General features: G+C 43.3%; 1 protein-coding gene across 1 annotated transcript in view; it reads right to left on the reverse strand.

The window, feature by feature from the left end:
* LOC116945483 (CD109 antigen-like) overlaps nt 1–24,881 on the reverse strand; it is an 82,601-nt gene that overhangs the window by 29,978 nt on the left and 27,742 nt on the right. Inside the window, exons 13-20 of the mRNA XM_076069292.1 lie at nt 23,443–23,544; nt 21,536–21,601; nt 8,697–8,870; nt 7,688–7,837; nt 5,744–5,797; nt 5,526–5,571; nt 4,127–4,226; nt 3,713–3,830 (exon numbers count right to left, since the gene is read on the reverse strand). Coding sequence (XP_075925407.1) covers nt 3,713–3,830; nt 4,127–4,226; nt 5,526–5,571; nt 5,744–5,797; nt 7,688–7,837; nt 8,697–8,870; nt 21,536–21,601; nt 23,443–23,544 — 810 coding nt within the window. The remainder of the gene's footprint in view (nt 1–3,712; nt 3,831–4,126; nt 4,227–5,525; nt 5,572–5,743; nt 5,798–7,687; nt 7,838–8,696; nt 8,871–21,535; nt 21,602–23,442; nt 23,545–24,881) is intronic.

The following is a 24,881-nucleotide window of genomic DNA, read 5'->3' on the forward strand; positions in this document are numbered from 1 at the left end:
CTTCCCTGGCGCGCTTCACCGACACGTCCCCGGAGTGCCGGTTCTGCGGTAAAGTGGAGATGGTGGCGCACCAATACGCGGAGTGCAAGAGCCTGGACTCGTTGTTCAAGGTCCTGAGAAACATCCTCCTAAGGTTCAGCCTCCACTTCTCACCAACGGTCCTCATCTTTGGATACATGAAGGGTGACGGACCCCAACATCTTCAGGGGCTGGTCAATATGCTCGTCGGCTACGCCAAGCTCGCCATATACAGGGCGAGGAAGGTGGCCCTGGAAGGGAAACGTCTGGCCAGCAGTCTGGGCATCTTCCGCCCTGGTCGGAGCCAGGGTGTGGCTGGAGTTCCGCCATGCGCGGCTGACCCACGCCGTGCCGGCCTTCAAGGAGCAGTGGGCGCTGGAGGAGGCCGTGTGCTCGGTGGCAGATGACGGAGAGCTCTGCATGCAGATATGAGCTACCCGTCGGAGGCCATTTGACTGTGAGGGCTGCGTGCAGATGCAGCACTTGTCGTAGTTATAAAAAGAGAGCGAGAGAGTGAGCGAGAGAGAGCGAGAGCGACATGGAGTAGGAAGAGAGGGGGTAGAGAGAGAGAGAGGGGGGGCAGAGAGGGGGTTAGAGAGAGAGGGAAGGGGTAAGGAGAGCAGTGCGAGAAATCTTTTGTTAAATCTTTCATTTAAAAGGGGGGGGGGGGTTATATAAAGCAAAGCATTAAAAAAAGAAATGATGAACGAAGCAAAGTGCCGACTACACCGAACATCTTCTTATTTCCTCTGATCATAAAAAAGAGAGATAGGGGGGAGAGATAGGGGGAGAGAGGGGGGTAGAGATGGGGGGGTATTGCGCCTCGCTCCACACATCCACACTGCTGTTGGTGGAGAATGACAAGAAATTACAAACGAAGTCATGACCCAAAGTGGTTGTTAACATCTTTCCAATGATTGCCGGGTTCATAACCATCTTCTAATTTAAAATTGTCTGTGTCTATATACAGTGCGGGAAAAAAGTATTTGATCCCCTGCTGATTTTGTACGTTTGCCCACTGACAAAGAAATGATCAGTCCATAATTTTAATGGTAGGTTTATGTGAACAGTGAGAGACAGAATAACAAAAAAATCCGGAAAAACGCATGTCAACAATGTTTTAAATTGATTTGTATTTTAATGAGAGAAATAAGTATTTGACCCCCTCTCAATCAGAAAGATTTCTGGCTCCTAATTTCAGCTTGTTACCTGTATAAAAGACACCTTTCCACAGAAGCAATCAATCAGATTCCAAACTCTCCACCATGGCCAAGACCAAAGAGCTCTCCAAGGATGTCAGGGATAAGATTGTAGGCCTACACAAGGCTGGAATGGACTAAAATACCATTGCCAAGCATACTTTTTGGTTCTATTGGGTAAAGTCACGTAGGTGAAAATAAAATAACAAAAAATCACGACGTTTCGGCCACAACACAAGCGGCCTTCATCAGGTGAAGGGACGAGACTGTCTGGAGGACAGCGCTGGAGTGGAAGTCTCGTCCCTTCACCTGATGAAGGCCGCTTGTGTTGTGGCCGAAACGTCGTGATTTTTTGTTATTTTATTTTCACCTACGTGACTTTACCCAATAGAACCAAAGAGTATGGATCCTAGCAGTCACGAAAGCTTTAAATCTAGAATTCATTGCCAAGCAGTTTGGTGAGAAGTTGGTGCGATTATTCGCAAATGTAAGAAACACAAAAAAACTGTCAATCTCCCTCGGCCTGGGGCTCCATGCAAGATCTCACCTCGTGGAGTTGCAATGATCATGAGAACGGTGAGGAATCAGCCCAGAACTACACGGGAGGATCTTGTCAATGATCTCAAGGCAGCTGGGACCATAGTCACCAAGAAATCAATTGGTAACACACTACGCCGTGAAGGACTGAAATCCTGTAGCGCCCACAAGGTCCCCCTGCTCAAGAAAGCAAATATACATGCCCGTCTGAAGTTTGCCAATGAACATCTGAATGATTCAGAGGACAACTGGGTGAAAGTGTTGTGGTCAGATGACACCAAAATGGAGCTCTTTGGCATCAACTCAACTCGCCATGTTTGGAGGAGGAGGAGGAATGCTGCCTATGACCCCAAGAACACCATCCCCACCGTCAAACATGGAGGTGGAAACATTATGCTTTGGGGGTGTTTTTCTGCTCAGGGGACAGGACAACTTCACCGCATCAAAGGGACGATGGACGGGGCCATGTACCGTCAAATATTGGGTGAGAACCTCCTTCCCTCAGCCAGGGCATTGAAAATGGGTCGTGGATGGGTATTCCAGCATGACAATGACCCAAAACACACGGCCAAGGCAACAAAGGAGTGGCTCAGGAAGAAGAACATTAAGGTCCTGGAGTGGCCTAGCCAGTCTCCAGACCTTAATCCCACAGAAAATCTGTTTAGGGAGCTGATGGTTCGAGTTGCCAAACGTCAGCCTCGAAACCTTAATGACTTGGAGAAGATCTGCAAAGAGGAGTGGGACAAAATCCCTCCTGAGATGTGTGCAAACCTGGTGGTCAACTACAAGAAGCGTCTGACCCCTGATTGCCAACAAGGGTTTTGCCACCAAGTACTAAGTCATGTTTTGCAGAGGGGTCAAATACTTATTTCCCTCATTAAAATGCAAATCAATTTATAACATTTTTTACATGCGTTTTTCTTGATTTTTTTGTTGTTATTCTGTCTCTCACTGTTCACATAAACCTACTATTAATATTATAGACTGATCATTTCTTTCTCAGTGGGCAAACGTACAAAATCAGCAGGGGATCAAATACTTTTTTCCCTCACTGTATGTGGATGACTTCATGAACAAATCTTTGTTGATAGCCAGTAGGCTTGCAAAGTACCATCGTTCTCTCTCCCCCTATCCCTGCACCCCCTTTCTCTCCCCCCGCATATCTCTACACCCTCTCTCTCCCCCTATCACTACCCCCTCTCTCTCTCCCCTATTTCTGCCCCCTGTCTCTCCCCCTCTCTCTCCACCTATCTCTGCCCCTTCTCTCGCCCTGTAAATTTAGTAATTATATTATTTTTATTATTTTCAATATACGTGCCTTTACCAAAAGAACCAAAGAATAACAATAACCATACATACGAGTTTTTTTGGGGTTCGATCGCGAAAATATATAAATCTGTCGTTAAAACCCACCACCACCCGACAACCAACTCGTAAGGGTTGTCACGTAAACAGAACATGCCAATTCGTCACTAGTACAGCACACCGGTGTGTTGGAGAGCCAAGCCACAAAATTTACAATCTGAGTATGTCGTTTCGCCAGTAATTACAACTAGCTTCATCAGGCGACAGCCAGATTTGGCTGACAGCTAGATTTGGCTGTCGCCTGTTAATCCTAAAAAAGCAAAGTCAATTTTAATCCCCCCACATGAGCACATTGAGTACAACGTCCAAATTCACTTCAGGATGGGATTTTTGTCACGGAAATTTTGAATGAAATTCATGGCCAAGGTGCGGGAGAAAAAATGATGGAAAGGTCACAGAATAACGTGGGGCAGTGGCTGTCCCATCTACCCACTCCACGTACGACAAGTTAAAGTGTGTTACATTACAGAATCGTATGGGATGGCGACAACGAGGAGGTTTTTATCCAGCAGTAAATTAGTTAGGCTGCTGATGATGATAAAAACAAGTAACTGTCATGAGGGAAGAGGTTTGAGAAAATAACGCATACGTACCGGAGTGCTGGTATAATCCACCGATAATCCACTTGTGTTTGATATGGAAAAGGCAATGGCAATCCAGTGGGAGTTGATTTCAGGGGCAGTGGCTGTGAATGTGATTGTCTTGTCTGGCCTTTAAGAGATGCGCAATCCAATGCTTTCATTTAAAAATGTATTTATATTTAAGCAAACGTTTATAAACCAAATATTTAAGGAAACAATAAATGTTGAGAAACGTATTTAATACGCCAACCATACAATAATGTGGCCTCATTTGAATAATTGCTTAAGATTCACCCAGATTTTGTTCCAATACAATAGACACTGCTACTTGGATCTAAAGAGTGTGTGAAAATATAAGCAATGCCCTAACTTCGTTTAACCTCAGTACATGCATTCTGGGGTACGATACACACAAATAATACTTACCCTAGGACACCATTCTGCCAAAACCAGGTATCCAGAAGTCCATCATTGAGTAAGCGATTTTCCAATTTCCTTGATTTTCCATTATTTATAGGTGGTTTATCTAAGAATGGGGTGCAGATGAGGAAATATGTGGTTATACAGAACTCATCTAACCGACGCCCTAGAACATGCAACTTCTATCTGTGAAATCAAGAGTATGTGAAAACGTCTGTTCTCTACATTCCATTATCCATGATAATCTGAATTTTTTCCATCCTCAATTGCAAAATTGCTTCCTGTTATCCACAAACTTTTTACATGTGTCGTGACTGACTCAGAGACACTAAGAGTAGGAGGCACTCTGTTTATTAACACGGCCTGACAGTAACACTTAGTAACAACAGTTCCCAGTCCGGACAGCTGGTAGACTGCCTGACTGGCAATGCCGAGATGGTGAAGACGGACATGACGGTGTAGACTCCAGCAGCACAACGGGATCCCATTCCAAACGACAGCCCCGAGGCTCCCTTCCGGGCCCCCTCTTATACCGCCCCCGGCCACACCCCCTTCTGGAACCTACAAGCGGGTTCTCGGTGTGCCCCTTCCGTGACCCTTCCTAGATCCCTCTCTGGTCTATCACCTGGCCTGCTGTCAGTCAGGGCCGCTGTAAGCTGCAGATCCCCTTCCCTGCCAGCAGCCAGCGCTATGTGAAAGATTCTATGTCACTACACATGTAAGTGTAGTCTGTCGGCATAGTAATTGTATTCCATTCATTCCTTCAGTTTAACACGTAAGCTTTCACGACAAATATCATCCATAATACAGTTCTTTTTTTAACAATCAATTCCTTGTTTAACACAACAGATTTGTTCCTGAAAAATTGCCGCATTAAGCGAAAACATTTCCCCAACATAAATTATGTAATTATAAATATTGGGAAGATCATGGGTTAAAACCAGGTATATATTTAGATCTAGGTAGAATTACAGTGAATTCCGTTAGACTTGGCACATATGTTAATCACTGCACAACATGATGCCTTGAATAAAGGTGTCAGTTTTTGTGCCAGTTAAAAGGGTAAAACCTATTACTATATCTTGTTACTGGCAAAGGAGGTCTCATAATGTAAATGCTCACCCCGAGCCCTCAAATGCTCTGATAGTGTGCTGTTTTTGAGTTGTACGCCTTTTGGCGTCTTCTGGTCCAACACCAGTGGAGACTAGGCTCTAAGAAAAGCCATCTCGGGTGTGGACCAATCAAATTCAAGGACAGTGCATATTATTATCAGAGTTGTCTCTTTTGTTTGCATTTTGACTGCTTGTGTTGAGGTTATTGCATACATGATGCCTTGAATAAAGGTGTCAGTTTTTGTGCCAGTTAAAAGGGTAAAACCTATTACTATAACCTAATTAATACTTACTCCAGTAGTCCATGTTTCCATTAGTCACATAGCTCAGCCCAGCAGCCTAAGCAACAAATAGTAAGATTTAAACATTTCATGAGCGAATAATTTCATGATTTTTTATGTGAACCTAGCCTGTCAATGTCACACATTGCAACTGTGTCAGTAGTAATTTGCACATACGTCAGAGGAATCAATAAATGTGTTATTGGTACAGCTGGCGATGCAAACATTACCTCAAATATGTTGCTTGTCCACCACCAGTAATAATTATAATCATAGTATTGATTCTGTTGGGAAAGACAACAGGTAAATAACGTTTATCAAAACTAACTCACCATGCATCATTTCATGCAAGGTAAGGAGGTCATCGTAGCCAATATAGCTCATGGAACTTCATCTCACCATCACTTCCTTTTGCTAGATGCCGTAGCTTTTACAAAATTGTGGCCTAGACTTCTGAGGTCTGGCTTTATAGCAGTTAACAGCAGGGGTGTCAAGTTTTATCATATAGAGCCATATTGACGAACATGATGAGTGGTGCTCGATGTAGACAGTAAAAACAGATAGCAGAGAGATGTGTCAGAGATGTAGAAGATGGGAATATGTCAGTTGCTAGATATAAGAGATTAATGGAGGTTTTCTCATGAGAGACATGGAGCAGTAAATGTATTAAAATAGTACTATAAAAAGGGTAGGACATGTATTGAAAAGTGAGATTTTTAATATTCAAGGTTTCAGTGTTCAAGAATTAATCAGATTAAGCTATCAAGATTGCAATAAGGCTCTCAAAACACAAGTTAAATATCATTCAAATATATATGTTCCAACATTAACAGAAGAAACAGAGAAAATGTATGAATGAAATAAATTACCTTACAATAATGAAGTGAGGGATAAGGGAGGTGAGCATCTACTAGAGTTTAAAAACAGGAAAGCCATGAGAATAATTTACACCGTATCCTATAAAATGAACACGTAGAAGCCAATATGGTGGGTTTAGGAATGAGATTGACAAGTTTCTTAAGGATAAACCTCAGATTGTCAGAGAAGTCTCTGTTGTGAACAAATTCAACACAAGAAATGATCACAGATTGGTGTGATGTGAGTTGCACTTCAGTATAGGCAGACAAAGGGCATAGCTAAGTGTAGATAAAGCATGTATATGCCTATGGGATAGAGTGCATTAAAAGTGGGTAGAAACATGCTTAGGCAGATAAGAGATAACATAGTCTTAAACCGAGAATGTTCAAAAGCAAAATGAGGTCAATGGAAACAAATATTCCATATTTCCCCACAGAAAACGCCCATAACTCATGGTAATGATAGAATATTCAAATTAGTCGAAGTATGTATGTATGTCTCCTTCGCAAAACAAGTCAAATAGCACGAGACCATGACCATCTCTCAGATGAAGCGGAACCAGTTTCATATGGCACACTTGAACAATTAAATGTGTCATTGTGCAGTATGAATAGGGGTATAACTGTGGACATCATCAAAGAAGCAGGAATTATTATTGGAAATAAACATAGCAGACTTGTCCACTAAATTTCCTAACCATTTAATCCAGTTATTACATTATGCTGCTATTCCCATTGCACAAAATGATTAATGTCTTCAGTAAATATGAAATGGTAAAACTTTCAATATAAATATATTCATGTATCAAGTACAAATAATTAAATATATTTTAATGTAGATCATCAACTTCTCCTTGACTGACTTTGCTTTTAATATATGTTTTGGTACTTTCTTCATGTAATCTTAGTGTGGCTGTTCTATTTTGAAATTGCATTTCTAAATATGTTTTACTTAGGTCTTAGTTTGTGAGAGCTTGGATGACTGCATCAATTTCTTCAGAGTCAGAGTGTTTTTCATAGTCTACAAAACCCAAGTCCAATTGTAATTACAATTCTCAGATTAGCACGGTTGGCAAATAAGTGTGGTTATCACACCAAGGATCATGTAAACATACAACGTAGATTGAGGTTCAATAACGTGTCCAGGGGAAAAAAAACTGGCATCCCCATACAACCTGCCCTTTCTGGCGATAGGTAGAATGCACATTTGCTATCATACAACTGCGGCCATTTCGCACTTGAAAGTACATAGTCATCACTTGAATGCATCTACTGTAGAATGAAGAGTGCATGATAACAGTGACCTCCGTATCTCACCAGGAGAGAGAAGAACTGGCTTGGGTAGTCTCTAAATAAATTTGCTGGAAGCGCAATGACGCCAATAAATGACTGGGGGTCAGAGGCTGTGACTTGCAGGCTCACGCTCGTCCCAGGTTGAGCTGTTGTTGTGCTCCACTTCACCTCCACCTGTGAAAGTGACAATTAAGTCAAGTTGTGTCCGCCAGTCAGGACAACATATGGCATGTGCTAATCATTCTTGGATTCAAGGCTGGAACCCAAGAGATATGCTCAAAACCAGAATCTGAGTTTGAGACTGAGACACATGAGGCCAGTCCAAGGCAACGTCTGGAAGCCTTTTAGGTCAAGGCCAGTGTCAAATCCATCCAAAGCCAGATCCTCTCTGCGAAGGTAAATGTTAAGGCTGGTGTCTCTAAGCCAAGTCCTCAGACCAGAGTCACACCCCCCCCCCCCCAGTCCAAGGATGAGACCTGATAAAATCTCGAGATGATCCCAATTCCAAGGACTGGTCTTAAGGCATCAAGGTTGGTGCTAATTATAACCTTGTAAGAATACGGATTTAATTTATACAGGGCAAAAATGTCTCAGCAACTCAAATCACCTTAACATCACATCTCACCTCGACATTCCACATTCTTGCTGCAGTCTAATCAAGGGAATCCCCAGTTACAGCTGTTCCTGTGTATCACAAGTTGCATGCAGAACCATCCAATAAATGGGCATTATGCCAATAGGCACATGATGTTGTATATAGTGATTTCCCAATGAGATCATTTATCATTGATCAAATTTGGACAATGATGCTAGTACACGTGGCCTCTTTAAAATAAAGTCACAGGAAAATTAACACCCATTATAAAGCAGTTGGCATGTATTATTAGATAGTATACCTGCAACGTTAATTGTGGCAGCCGCTAGGCTTGACTTGCGAAGCTCTGAAACAAGCACCAAACTCCCTACCATTCGGCCATGTCTCTCAAGCAAGTATGGCACTTGAGAGAAGCAGTCCAGCATGGTCTAGCCTCACCTTGTTCTCCAAGTCCTGCACCCTCAGCTGTACACCTTCATGGACGATGTATCCATCATCTGTTCCATAATATACGATTATGAAGACTACAGGACCCCAGGCACTTGAGGGAGTCAGCGTAAATTGTGGAAAGCGAGCCACACCAGCCTCTAACACCTGGCCCATTGACACGACCTGTTGGGAAACAAACCAACACTGCACTGTTAACAAGCATGGAATTACAAATAGTTATTTCAAAATATCACTTCATTTTAAAGAGATATTATTCAACATGATCTTGTCAGCCATGAATTATAAACAAGGCATTGAGTCTAGCATTAGATGATTACATGGAGTGGTCACACATGTTGAGTGGTCACACATGTTTTAAATAGTATAGTGGTGTCAACCTCTATGGTTCTGTGCAAAGGCACGTCCTTGGTTCAAGTTCCATTTATCCTATCCATCCCACTGCCCCCCCTTACCTCACAACACCTCTCTCCCTACTAGGCCTTATGGGCTGTATTTATGGAATATAACAAGAGGTTTTTCCCCTTGCTTTCCTCAACAGTGTTTAGGTAGCGCCGTCACCAGTTGCAGTATAATAATAATGGTCAAAGGGCTGTATGAGAAACAGCAGTAAAATAACTCATTCAACTAAGAAAAAATAATAAAATGCTTATAACATTCATCTTCTTCTTCCACGAATTTGCCCCACTCATGTGGGGTCCGCTGTCCTTGTCAAGTTTCTGCACGCTGCCATGTCCTGTGCCATCTCTCTTTCCGCTCCTCGGGCTACCTTGTCCAATCGCACCACATCGCCCCACCTCTTCTTCTGCCTTCCTCTTGATCTCTTTCCTTCCACTTGCATCACTTGCACCTTCTGACCCACATCATTTTCCTGTTGTCTCTCCACATAACCGAACTACAGCAGTCTTTTCTCTCTCATCTTTTGTTATTTCTATCACCTTGAAGAAATGGAAGTGTATAAATACATTTTAAGACGTATTTTGAAAATGTCCACAGACTCATAGATCCTGATAGCTCATAGAAGAGAGTTCTAGAGCCTGAGAGCTAAACCGGAAAAAAGTCGGGAACACAGAGACGTGTTGCATGCCCAGATCTTAGATACCTTGAGGCGACAATGTCATACCAAAGGGACGTAATGTCATACCCAGCATTTAGTAATATCACAATTGATATAGTGACCGGTGGCAAGACTGTGACACAATCCCACTCCAACCTATCTTGGAGTGAAGCTGGACCGTACGCTAACCTTCCATGACCATCTGAAAAAGGTAGCTGCCAAGACCAAAACAAGGATCAACCTGATCATGGAACTGGCAAGCATAAGCTGGGGAGAATCAGCACCAGTGCTACAGATATAATCGATGGCCCTTGTGTACTCCGTAGTCAAGTACTGTGCACCTGACTTGTTGATGTCCAACGAAACCCTCAAGTCGACCCCAACACCCTGGTTGCTCATACTTTCACACCTCTCCCCCACCCATCTTCTGCAATGCTGCAACCCTCATCAGAACCTCAATAATATCCCTCGTCATCACTTTAAGTGATGCAAGCCCTTTGGACCCATGCAATTAACCTTAAACAAAGCAAATTCAACCCTGATGAAACTTGGAGAGCTGAATGGAGATCAAAATGACTCACAAACACCTTCTGAAAGAACCAATACAGAGGATCCCTGGGTTTGATCTTCCACAAAGCTCATGGTCCACCCTAAACCACATTTGCACAAACCATGGCAAATGCTTGATGCCCAGATAGAAAATTAAAAACTCTCCAGTGCGTGACCATGGTCATCCAGAACAGACCTTACAACATATGATGCAATGCCGATTCACAAATACGAACGAGACAGCGAAACACTCCGCTGCTTTTGACGTGGTTATCTGGCTTGACCACGTGAATGTGAAATTGTAGTTTTTGCTCTGCATCTACATCTGCCGTACAAAAGAAGACTTGAAATTAAATGCAATATTAATGGTGTATGTCAAAGATAATTGCCTTAAATGCACAACCTGTACCAAGTGGAGTAATAAAAATGGAAATGTTTTGTTTGAAGAAGAAAAAATAAAACCAGATGAGGCAAATTTTAGAGGCGTTTGCCACATAATGTCTTTCAAGCCCCTACCGGACATCTGTGAAAACGAGCTTCATAGCTCATCAGATTCTTCCAGTCGAAATAAAGATTCTGATTCTGAAGCCAACTGCAAATTATACTCTGTGCCTATTGTGTCATTAAATCAATACATTGTTGTGCAGTTAGACATGTCGTTTAGTTTCCTTGGGGAGAGAACCATCTGAGGACCCAATCAACACCATCACCTTGTCCTACATAGCAGAGGTTACCAAAAATATTTCCAAAATCATGAACAAACACAAGTTCCAGGTTCTGTTCAACACAATACATAAAATTCATGATCTGATCCCATCTGTGAAGGATGTGATCCCTGACATGCAATACCCCGGTGTCTCGGACCATGTTCGTGAACACAAGGCAGATCTGAAACACGGTAGGACCAATACTTCGGCTGTGGTTGATCATTGTTTTAACGCTGTGGGCTCACATGAAATCGATTTTTCCAAGACGAAGGTACTGTATAAACCCACTGGCTATCATCAAATATTTGTCCATGAAGCCATCCAAATATATAAACACAGACACAACTTAAACCGAGAAGATGGGTACAAATTTAGCAATCATTGGAAGGATGTGATTAACCAGGTAAAGTCTTAACCTACTGTGATGTTTACATCCTTCCTGCCGATGTTAGCTGACTCTCTGAGTCGCATCACTAGGTTGGATATCTTTGTATTGACAGGCTGGATGTCCTACTCGATCTGCCACCGAAGCATCATTGACATGCTAATCTCTCACAATACAATGGCCACTTCCACAGCCTCAGGGAGACCATCTCTAGCCCTGCCCTCACCCTGAGGGGATTCTCATCTCAGGCCTATATAAGACCTTGTTTCAGTAGCTCTCTCTCTCTCACCTGAAGACGATTGCCTGTGTTGCGATCGAAACGTCGTGATCAATTTTTTTTCTATCTACATGACTTTACCGAAAGACCCAAAGAGTATCAATTCCTACAGTCACGAAAGCTTTAAATACTTATTTCACTACTTGAAAAAAGTGGGTACTTCCTTTCGATATGTTTACATTTCTTTATGCAAGCCACCCACTTACATTTAACACATCAAATTTGATTAATTCTGGGGTAAAAAGAATATTTTCTACTTTTAATTGCAAATAAAAGTATGTGCATTGAAAAACTAGTTTTTTTACCTAATGACTTCTTGTACTTTTTTGCATTTTTTTACAATTTTAGTATTTTAGTATTATTTAAGCTGTTTTATATTTCGACGTAATTAGACTTATTGTGTTGCAGTCATATGTGTGTTTGGTGTATTTATTTATTTTAGTTTCTTTGCTTTATCAAGCAACTGCAATTCCGAGTCCTAGTGGGGTGTTCTGGCTCTAGCCTCGTTGGTATTCAATGAAGCAGTTAGTGTGCCGAACCTGGCTGAGTGCTGCTCATGTCTGTTGGGATTGTGTTTATTCCTGCTGAGGCCCAGGTCATAACTTATTACGGGAGGATAGAAAGACCAAAGGGAGCGGAATAGTTGTTTATGCCAAATAATCTTTAAAAGCGTACTGGCAGTCTATATTGTACACTGTAGCCTGGTTCTTAAACTGAGTGAGCGTACTGGCAGTCTATAATTTAGACTTATTCTTGGTTCTTAATAACCATTGCTACAGTCAACATTATAGACTGTCAGTACACTCACCAAACTAAATAACCAGGCTACAGTCTACATTATAGACTGCCAGTACATTTGCTCCGATTAAAACCGAGAAGATGGATACAAATTGAGCAATCATTGGAAGGATGTTATTAACCAGGTACTACCTTAATTGCTTTATGGTGTTACCTTCATTTCCGCATCTCCTGTTGCTTCAGCTCCCTACTCCCAGCCCCGCCCCTCCCACTTCCTCCCCCCCCCCCCCCGGCATTTTGTTCTGTTGCTTCAGCTCCCCACTCCCAGGCCCGCCCACTGCCCTCCCCCCCCCCCCCCCCCGGCATTTTGTCATACAAACCAACAAAATCATTTCTGATTCAACCGCATTAATTGATCAAACCAAACAGTTCTCTTTGAAACCTTCTGCTGCCAGGCCACCAAGATTATACGGCTTACCAAAATACATAAAGTAGATACACCCCTTCGTCCCATAGTCTCTACTATCAACTCCCCCATCTACAAACTGGCTCGTTTTCTGTCTGAAATCCTGCGGCCTTTCACTGGAAAAACCACCTCTGCGGTACAAAATTCTACTCACCTGGTATCGACAATCATGGGTATTTCCCGATCCCCAGACAACCAGCTTGTCAGTTTTGATGTAGTTACCTTATTCACCAAAGTTCCTGTACCTGACACCATCACAATCATTGAAGACTTGGTTCATCAAGGACTAAACACTGAGGTACCCCTCCTGGTGAGACACTGCTTAACCAATACATACTTCACTTGGAATGGAACTTTTTACAAAAACACTGATGGCACCCCAATGGGCCCCCCCCCCTATCTTCGGTTGTAGCCAACATTTTCATGGAGAAATTTGAGACTGACGCCATCCAGACTGCCACTCTGCACCCAACCTTATGGAAGAGGTACGTGGATGACACTTTTGTCATCTGGCCACATGGCCGGCCTGCTCTAGACCAATTCCTCGACCACATCAATTCCATGCACCCAGCCATCAGATTTACCATGGAAGTCGAAAAAGATGGCAAGCTACATTTTTTGGATGTCCTAATAAAAAGAGACCTGATGAATTTCGATTTAAAGCTTTCGTGACTGCAATGATTCATCTTATTTGGTTCTTTCGGTAAAGTCACGTAGAATGAGAATAAAATAATAAATTGATAAAATAAAATAACACAATAATATTCTCACGATGTTTCGGCCACAACACAAGCGGCCTTCATCAGGTGAAAGAACCAAAGAAGAAGAGACCTGATGGTTCAATGAGCCACTCTGTCTACAGGAAAGCTACCCATACGGATGCTTACCTGAAACCGGATTCCCACCACCATCCATCCCAGAAGAATTCCCTCATCAAGACTCTGCACCATAGAGCCCAGTGCATATCCGACCAGGAACACATAGCCAGTGAACTCAAGCATGTACACCAAGCTCTTAAGGCTCATGGTTACTCCGACTACACAATCCGCAAAGCTATCACTCCAACCATGAAGAAAGCCACTCTTTTGAAGAGCCTTTCAAAACCATCACTTTACCCTACATTGCGGGGATCACAAAAAAGATCTCCAAAATCTTGAATAAACACAAGATCCAGGTCCGATTCAACATATTACATAAAATCCGTGATTTGTTCCGTCTGTAAAAGATGTGATTCTGGACATACAGTACCCTGGTGTCTACAAACTAAGTTGCCTCTGTGGTAGTAGTTACATTGGAGAAACCAAACGACATGTCTCAGACCGCATTCGTGAATACAAAGCAGATTTAAAACACGGTAGGACCAACACCTCGGCCGTGGCAGATCACTGTTATAATTCAGTAGGCTAACATGACATTGACTTATACAAGACAGAGGTTCTTTGCAAGCCATCTGGCTACCATGAAATATTCGTTCATGAGGCTATCCACATATACAAACACAGAAAAAATTTCAACCAAGAAGATGGATTCTGGCTTAGCAATCATTGGAAGGATTTAATACACCATTTCGGATCTTATATTCTTGGTTCTTTCGGTAAAGTCACGTATAAGGGAAACAATCAAATAATAAAAATATAAAACAATCAAATTCTCACGACGTTTCGAATGCAACACAAGCAATCATCAGGTGTGAAAACCACAGCAAGAAAATGTGAAAGAAATGGCGGTTATTTTCAACATTAGCGCCACCGAGAGAGATTTGACAGTTTGTTCAGATGGACGAGTCCATCTATGTTCGGAAAAGAGGAGGGGGGAGACAAAAAATAATGGATGCGGTCTGAAAGCCACCGTAAGCATGAACAATTAATTAAGAATCGATATATACGATTGTAGAGTCAGTATATACTGCTATAGTGTCAGCAGATACTGCTATAGAGTCTGCAGATACTACCATAGAGTCAGTAGTTACTGCTATAGAGTTAGTAGATACTACTATTGTGCGTGGATACTACTTTAGAGTCAATCAATACGACTATACATTCAGTAAATACTACTATAGTCATTCGATACTACTGTAGAGTCAGTATTTACTACTATAGAGTTGGGTGATACTACTATAATGTCGGCAGATACTACTATAGAGCTAGTAGTTACTACTATAGAGTTGGTCGATACTACTGTGGAGTCAGTATATACTACTGTAGGGTCATTAGACACTACTATATAGTCAGTAGATACTACTGTAGAGACAGATACTACTGTAGAGCCAGATACTACTATAGAGTCACAAGACACTACTGACTCTTTTGTATGTAGGGTGTGTAGGTATATATGCCTACGGATGGGGTAAAAGTATATTTTGAGGGGGGTGGGTGGGAGGTCGACAATTTTCAGAAACCTTTTACATCAACTATTTACCCGCCACTTTATATTCATTTTTGATTCAGGAATTCTTCAAGCCTCTTTTAATTGTATTGATGGACAAATGGATAGACAAACGGAACGTTGGGCTTTCACACTAGCTTAGTACTTGTGTATGTATATGTTATGTTTTTAAGAAAAGTTTTGAAATATATTTTTCCCCCGGGCAACACCAGATAATTCCCGCTAGTCCTACCTATAAAAGGCATTTTTGTCTATCTGTCTGTGCGTGGACGAGACTTGCGAAGGATTTGGCTCATGAACCGTGGGGTTTAAGTTCCCAGGTATCACGTGATAAGCCCCGTGGTGAGCCAGCGCTATTCCGATTTCGCATCCGTCAACTTTAAAGTAGCTTAATTAGTAATTTAATACTATTTATTATTACTTATTTCATTACGCCACTGAGCGCGTGCCAAACGCATCTGCGCATGTGCGACAAAGCAGAGACGTGGTTGCCCCTAGCAATGCACAAGCGTTCTGGGAGGGGGGGGGGGGGGGGGATTCTCATTTGCGTTCAAAATGCAACAAAAATACACAAGACTGAGGTACATTCCTCAAAGTGTGATGTTCTCTTCTATCCCCCCCCCCCCACCCCAATGTGTGCAATTAGGGTCGGTAAATGCTAATATTATAGTGCTTACATACTATTGCTGTAGAGCAGGCCGGAGGATGGTGGGGAGGGGGGTAGCGGCCCAGCCCCAGCCTGTCAAGGTGCCACCTCGGCCGGCTGGGCAATCTAAGCGAGGCCGGGGGCTCTGCAAGGGACTAGGCCTCACCACTGCACTGTCAGGTAAGTACTATATTATAGGTTATTTCGCTGAAGTCGCATAGATAGAAAAATAATAATAAAAAATGAAGTGATTAAAAATAAAAATAGTTAAAAATAAATAAATAAAATTGTGTAACTAAAAAAACACTTATGTAGACTGTGACCTGCTTCTTAATCGGAGAGAGTGTACTGGCAGTCTATAATGTAGATATAAAAATAGTAAAAATAAAATAAATAAAATATGTAACTAAAAAAACACTTATGTAGATTGTGACCTGCTTCTTAATCGGAGAGAGTGTACTGGCAGTCTATAATGTAGACTCTAGCCTGCTTATTACGTTTGGTCAGTGTAATGACGGTCTATAATGCACACTGCAGCAATGGTTATTAAGCTGGGTGACTGTACTGGCAATCTATAATGTCAACTGTAGCCTGGTTCTTAGCCTCGGTGAGTGTACGCGCAGTCTATAATGGTTATTAAACGCTCACTCAGTTTAACAACCATTGCTACAGTCGACATTATAGACTTCCAGTACACGCACCAAACTTAATATCCAGGCTACAGTCTAAATTATAGAGTGCCAGTATACTCACTCCAATTTAGAACTAGGCTACAGTCTACATTAGTGGTTTTTGTTTTGTATGCTTTTTTACTTTATTTATTATTATTTATTCACTTTGTTATTACTATAATTATTATTTTTCTATCTCCGTCGCTTCACCCAAAGAACCAAACAATATAAATTGCTGCAGTCATGAAAGTTTTAAGTACCATTATATAGCTAGCATAGCTGCTACTACTACAGCCATTACACACTGCTATAGAGTTAGTATAGCTACTATTACAGCCAGTACACACTACTAAAGAGTCAGTACATACTACTACAGACAGGAGATACCAATACGGTCAGTAAATACTGCTACAGTCAGTAGATACTACTATACAGTCCGTATATACTACTACGGTCAGTAGATACTACTGTAGAGTTAGTAGTTGCTACTACAGTCAGTGTATACTACTATAGTCGGTAGTTACTATGATAGAGTCGCTACATGCTACTACTATACGCCGTTGATAACTACTGTAGAGCGGTCGGGGGGATCGTGGGTGTGGGGGTGCGGGGTAGCAGCCCAGCCCTAGCCTGCCAAGGTGCCACCTCGGCCGGCTGTGCAATCTAGGCGAGGCCGGGGGCTCTGCATGGGACTAGGCCTCACTAGGTCTGTGTGTATGGTGTCTGTGTGGTGTCTGTGTGTGTGGTGTCTGTGTGTGTGGTGTCTGTGTGTGTGTCTGTGTATGGTTTGTGTGGTGTCTGTGTGTGTCTGTGTGGTGTGTGGTGTCTGTGTGTGTGTCTGTGTGTGTGTCCGGCAAAAACAACCCACTACTTCCTCGTGGTGCCGGACGGCAACGTTGTGGTTGACAGTGCCGTTGGGGGAGGGCCAACTTAAATTGCCCATTCCCCTCATGGCGTGTGTAACCACCACAGCGACCAAATAGGGGCTCTGGACGGGTGCTAGGGGCTGGTATCCCCTCCACCTTAAATTAAACCTGTGCCGGAGGCCCCTTGGGGACAGGCGTCTATGACGTCTCCTGGCCCAACCCCATTTGGCGGAGCCAGGAGGCTGAATCCTTACCCTCGGGGCTCCTCCAGAAACAACAAAAAAACACTACGTGTGGCCACGTGGAATGTTTGAATGCTCACTGCGGAGGAGAGGCTACCACTCCTTTGTCAGGAGCTGGGCCGGTACCGCCTGGATCTTTGTGGTATTCAGGAGGTCCGGTGGAGCGGCTCTGGCTCCCGCCACCATGAGGGGTGGACAGTCCTCTACTTGGGGCAGGAGACTGCCAAACAACAAGGAGCGGCTCTTCTTCTGAACAAAAGAATGAAGAGTGTGTCAGAGTGTGGCAGTGAGTTGTGGGAAGCTGTAAGCCCCAAGCTACTTTGGGCTCGCCTTCCCATCAAATAGAGGTGAGCAGTGGTGGTCGTGGTTACTTATGCCCCCACCGAAGACGAACATCCGTGGAAGGATGCAGGCAAGGCCGATGAGTCAGATACCTTCTTTGACCTCCTTTCACAGGTGCTCGCTAAAGTGGCCCCTCGGGATAGAGTCATCCTGTTGGGTGACTTCAATGCCCGAGGTGGTCATGATGTTGGCACCTGGTCTGGAGTGATTGGAAGGCATGGGCCAGATCAGCTCAATAATAATGGCAGGAGGCTGCTAGAGTGTTGGGCAGCCCATGGGCTTGTAATTACCAACACTCTGTTCCGGCATTGGCGCAGCCACACAACATCATGGATGCATGCCGGGTACAAGCAAGAACATCTGATTGACTACATAGTGATGGAACAGCGGATGCGGGCCCATGTCCTTGACACCAGGACCTACCGTGGAGATGATCTGCCCACTGACCATCGACTTGTCATCTTTAAGATGCGCCTGCCACTCTTTCACTCCAGTGATGGGTGTACACCCAGGACCCCATTCAAACCCATAGTGGCATGGTCTCAGCTAGCTGATGAAAGTTGCAAGCGAGAAGTTCATCATCGCTTCCGGCTGGGGTTGGCATTGTCCCCGACTCCTCCTGATATCGAGGGGAAATGGGAAAGGTTTAGGACTGTGGCTCATGCAGCTGCAATGGCTACTTTGGGTACACGGTCCAGACCTCCCCAGAGACGCTGGCTTACAAAGGAGGTGTTCAGGCTGGCTGAGAAAAAGCGACAGGCCCACTCTCATCGGCTACAGCATCCCACGTCTGAGAATGAGGAAGCTTACCGCAGCCTTTGCTCGGAGGTTCAGAGAGCTGTGAGGCACTGCAAGGATGGGTGGTGGTCGCTGGTCGCTGAGGAGATGGAGTCTGCCTCAATGGCACGTGATCACAAATCTCTCTTTAATTCCATCAAAAAAGTAACCTGCAGCGCCACACCTATTAACATCATTAGCAAAAAGAGCGGTGATCCAATCTCCAACCCCCAGGAACAGGTTCGCAGATTTCCTGAGCATTTTTGTGAGGTTATGGGGGAGGGGAAATCCCTCAGTCTAGAAAACATTGTGGGACAAAATGAGGATGACCCTGCCGAGGCTGCAGTGCCTCAAATATTGGAAGAAGAAGTCACCCCCTGTGAGTGGCTGGCTGAGGTGCCATCTATTGAGGAAGTACTGAAGGTGATCCAGAGTCTAAGACCAGGAAAGGCACCGGGCAGAGATGATCTCCCAAGCGAAATTCTGAGGGAGGGTGGCGTTTGTGCACAGACTGCCCTACATGACATCATAACAACAGTCTGGACCACAGGATTGGAAGGATGCCTTTGCGGTCCCCCTCTTTGAGAAGAGGGACCGCACAGACTGTAACAACTACAGGGGCATCTCGCTCCTCAGTGTGCCAGGAAAGGTGCTGTACCATCAGTCACTCCACCCCTACCAATTGGTGATAGGGCAGTTGTAGAGAGAGTAGAGAGTTTCCCATACCTTGGCAGTGTGCTCATGACTGGCTCCGGTTTAACAGCAGAGGTCTCACTCCGAATCAGTCGAGCGGCATTATATTTTCATCGGTTGCGTAACGCTGTGTGGAAGCTACCTGATCTCTCGCTCCACACGAAGCTTCAGGTCTTCTCGGCCACAGTCATTCCCTCCCTTCTCCATGCTTGTGAAGCGTGGACGCCCCTAATGGAACATCTTCGCCGGTTACAAACATGGCTGGCTTGCCTCCGATCCATCCTGGGTTTAACCAGGCTGGATTGTTTGAGGAGCTCGCAAATCCTTGAAAGATCTGGGCAAAGTCCCATCGGTGAGCTCCTCCGGCAGGCAAGGCTGCGTTGGCTGGGTCATGTAGCCCGCATGCCCAGCCACCGCATGTCTAAACAGCTTTTGTTCGGCCGGATCGAGGGGGCAAAACTGGCGCGGTACTGGCTAGAGAAGAGATGGCATGACGTGGTATAGTAGGATGTGGAGCTGAGTGGACTTGCCGATGACTGGTACCAGCGGTGTCAAGATCGGCCTCTGTGGAGGAGGCTCGTGAAGGACGCTACTGGGCAGTTGGAGGCAGTGGCCCTCCAACAACAACGGAGGGCGGAGGAGCAATGCTCACAACAACGAGCGGAGCGCCGGGTTGCTAAAGCACAGCAAGTTGGCACAGTAAGGGGCACAGGTGATGCATCAGCTAGTCATCTCAGTTATCTCAGTCAGTCGACCCATAGCACCTACTGGGTCTGCCCTGTGACCTCCTACCAGAGGGCGTTCGACACTTCACTTGGCCTCAAGGTGCACATAGCCTGGCACAAGCATCGTGGTGACGTCACCACCACTGGCGAATGCCGGTTGTTGTTGTTGTGTCTGTGTGTGTCCATACTTCATAGATGCTGCTGCTCGCTACGAACTAACACCAGTCTATGACACCACCACTACCACCACAACTACCACCACACGGTGGTGGTAGTTGTGGTGGTCTCTGTCATCGTGTGTTTGTCTGTTTTTACTATAGTAGTAACTATTATAGTCAGTGGATACAACTATCATCAGTAGTTACAACTATAGAGGTGGTACATGCGACGGCAGAGTCGGTAGATACTACTGCAGTCAGTATATACTACGATAGAGCCAGTAAATACTACCGTAGATTTAGTAGATACTACTACGGTCAGTAAATACTTCTACAGTCAGTAGATACTAGTATAGTCAGTAAATACTTCTACAGTCAGTAGATACTACTATCGTCAGTAGATAATACTATAGAGTCATTAGTTACTACTATAGAGTCAGTAGATAGTACTATTCAGTCAGTAGGTACTACTGTAGAGTTAGTAGATACTTCTACAGTCAGTAAATACTTATACAGTCACGATATACTACTATAGAGTCAGTAGTTACTACTATAGATACTTCTGTAGGCTCGGTAGATACTACTATAGTCAGTAGATAATACTACAGTCAGTAGATACCACTATAGCCAGTATATACTGCTGCAGCGTCGGTAGATACGACTATACAGTCAGGAGATACTGCTGTAGTCAGCAGATACTGCTACAGTCACTAGACACTATTCACTCTATTGTATGTAGGGTGTGTAGGTATATATGCCTACGGGGGGGGTAAAAATCTTTTTATGGGGAGGGGGTCGACAATTTTCAGAAACCTTTTTAAACAACTTTCTATTACTTTTACATTCAGGAATTCTTCAAGCCTCTTATAATTGTTTTGCTGGACAAATGGACAAGCAAATGGAACGCCAGGCTTTCACATTAGCTTAGTATTTGTGTATATATGTTGTGTTTTTAAGAGATGTTTTGAAATATATTTTCCCCCCGAGCAACGCCGGGTATTTCCCACTAGTAGGAAATAAGTGTCAAACATGCTATTGTAACAGGTAGTGTTGGCCCAAGGTAGATTGCTGTTGTAAACCACAGAGTATTGAAATATTTGACTGCTTATAGCTAAAAACGTAGCTTAGAGTGCAAAACAGCATTACCTGGTAAGACACTTTGGTGATGCTGCTGTCCGAGCTTTTTAATGTGAAGGAAACTGGGCTCCCAACCTAAAGAAAAAAGCAGAGGTTTAATTTGTAAAAGGTGAAGTAATTGTAAGAACTTCTATATTCTCTTTGGTCCTATTGGGTAAAGTCACGTAGGTGAAAATAAAATAACAAAAATCACGACGTTTCGGCCACAACACAAGCGGCCTTCATCAGGTGAAGGGACGAGACTGTCTGGAGGACAGCGCTGGAGTGGGAGAAGCCACGCTTAGATCACGACCTTTAAGCTGTATGAGAAGAAAAACACAAAGCGCCTTGACAAAGGAATTAGCGTATAATTTAGCATTGAAATGGCTCATTGAAATAGCTAAGTTAAAGTATACACATCCGCAGAGGTACCCCTTGACAAAGGAATTAGCATAGAATTTAGCATTGAAATAGCTGAGTGATTAGCTAGTAACTGGTCACAGAAATAGCTATGTTAAAGTCAGAGCATATACATTCACCGAGGCACCTATTACTCATCAAACAGGAGAATTTAGCGAAACACAACCACGCTCAGACAGCGGACCTTTAAACTGTGTGCGAGCAAACAAGGTGTTCTGACAAAGAAATTAGCATAAAAATTATCATTTGATTGGCGGATTTTAGGAAATAGGTGGTGTACGTGCCGGTGGACTTGCCGTTTGGCGCGGGGGGGGGGGGGGGAAGGGGGGGAGGGGGAGTTCACCGGCACGTACACCACCTCTTTCCTAAAATCCGCCAATCAAATGCTAATTTTTATGCTAATTTCTTTGTCAGAACACCTTGTTTGCTCGCACACAGTTTAAAGGTCCGCTGTCTGAGCGTGGTTGTGTTTCGCTAAATTCTCCTGTTTGATGAGTACTAGGTGCCTCGGTGAATGTATATGCTCTGACTTTAACATAGCTATTTCTGTGTCCAGTTACAAGCTAATCACTCAGCTATTTCAATGCTAAATTCTATGCTAATTCCTTTGTCAAGGGGTACCTCTGTGGATGTGTATACTTTAACTTAGCTATTTCAATGAGCCATTTCAATGCTAAATTATATGCTAATTCCTTTGTCAAGGCGCTTTGTGTTTTTCTTCTCACACAGCTTAAAGGTCGTGATCTAAGCGTGGCTTTTCTCACTCCAGCGCTGTCCTCCAGACAGTCTCATCCCTTCACCTGATGAAGGCCGCTTGTGTTGTGGTTGAAACGTCGTGATTTTAGTCATTTTATTTTCACCTATGTGACTTTACCCAATAGAACCAAAGAGTATGGATCCTAGCAGTCACGAAAGCTTTAAATCTAGAACTTCTATATTATGTAGGTTTACATGTTGAACACGTGAGTACATGAAGGATAACAATTGTGCGTTTATTTTTGAAATATCAGGCTTGATTGTGCAGGGAGAAGAGTGAATTACTCACCCTGTAAATCAGTAATGAGGCATATTGTGAACATAGTGTGAGCCTATATTCTTGATTCTTTCGGTAAAGTCACATAGAAGGGAAACAATAAAATAATAAAAATATAAAACATTAAAATTATCAAGAAAATGTTCTTGCTGTGGTTTTCACGCCTTATGATGATTGCTTGTGTTGCAGTCGAAACGTCGTGATAATTTTATTGTTTTATATTTTTATTTTATTGTTTCCCTTCTACGTGACTTTACCGAAAGAACCAAGAATATGAATCCCTGCAGTCACGAAAGCCTTAAATCAAAATTTATAGTGTGTCTGTTATGATTCCATCAGGGCAAGTAACTTATGCTCCATCTGGTTATGTGTGATTTGAACACCCACTGCAGAATTCCTTTCTTTAAGGACAAGTCATAAGCAACATTCCATATTCAGCACAGAAATAGACACAATCGATGGTGTCAAGTATCAGGATTCTCACCTTGACATTGGTTTCACTGGCTGTCACGTGCAAAAATGATCCATTTTGAAAACTCACCCATGCTGATATCGAATTACAAACAACGACTTCACCAAATCGTGCCTTGATGTAAACACGTGCACACAAACACAAATCCCCTGTTAGATGCAGCACAATAAATACACCATGAATAGACACATTGAACAACGCCAATTCTAAGCAAAGCCAAAGTCACTTTTTCCTGAGTGAAGGATTGCCTGTAGATCAGAATCAGAATATGTATTTATACTGGAGGAAACTGATGAGTTATGAAGCTCTTTTCACAGATGTCCAGTCGGGTGGATCAAAAAGTTACATCAACAAGAAATACAATAAAGGTTACATGAGTAACCTAGATAAAAGTTAAGCCAGTCACAAAACATATATATGAGCGTGGAAGTACACACATGCAGTAGTCCCTCCGTTAACAATGATATCGGTTAGCAGTTTTTCGGTTCACGTTTCGCCTTCTGTAGAACCCTATAGTTACGAATAAAGTAAAATTTTGATTAACGGTATGTTTACGTTATACACGCGGGCGCCAATTTCAGCCAATACGAGCGCTCGTTTAGTTGGCTGAGCATGCCTCAGCCAACCAACGATGCCCATTTATGAGCGTTTACACCTCGATTGGCTTTGTTTACATTGGTTTCTGTTTTGGCAGTGGAAACAGCTCTCTTGGTTTTTACTTATTTTTCAACTTATAAGTGAATTAATAGTTGTTGCAATGGCCCCTAAAGTGAATTCGCGAAAGGAAAAAAGAGTATTAAAATAATTATCCTTATAAACTATGTTTTAGGGTAAAAAAAGTCAACTTCTGGTCGTGTTGGAACGGATTAATGTTTTAACATGTAATTCCTAATTTGATCTAAAGGGCCGTCCATAAATGACGTCACGCACCTACGGGGGCGGGGGGGGGTCAGACACTTGTCACGATGTGTGACGAGGGGGGGGGGGGTTGAGAAATGTGACGTCACTTAAAAATGCACAACTTTAAATAAATATAGACAACACGTTCTACTTAATTAAATAGACTTTTTAATAAATGTTTTCTCCTACAACATCAGAGTGCAGCGGCACATTAAATACGCACTACAATGGCAATAGTTATATTTTTGGGGTGGGGGGGGGGTCAGAGCTTTGTGACGTCATATTTGAGGGGGGGGTCTGACTTTTTGTGACGCCATGTGACGAGGTAGGGGGGGGGTCAAAAATCGTTCAAAATCGCGTGATGTCGTTTATGGACGGCCCCTGACGGTTGTTTTGGTTAACAACAGTTGTCATAAAACATAAAAAAACGTTAACCGAGGGACTGCTGTACCTGCAAATTTGTCAAGAACAATTGCAAGTTTTGGGCAATGCAGTAAAACAACAATCTTTAGACCACACCAAGACAATACAGCCCCTCGATTACATTGCAT

The sequence above is a fragment of the Petromyzon marinus genome, chromosome 24, assembly GCF_048934315.1.
Source record: "Petromyzon marinus isolate PM22_M1 ecotype Great Lakes invasive population chromosome 24, UKy_Petmar_22M1.pri1.0, whole genome shotgun sequence".
Lineage (NCBI taxonomy): Eukaryota > Metazoa > Chordata > Hyperoartia > Petromyzontiformes > Petromyzontidae > Petromyzon > Petromyzon marinus.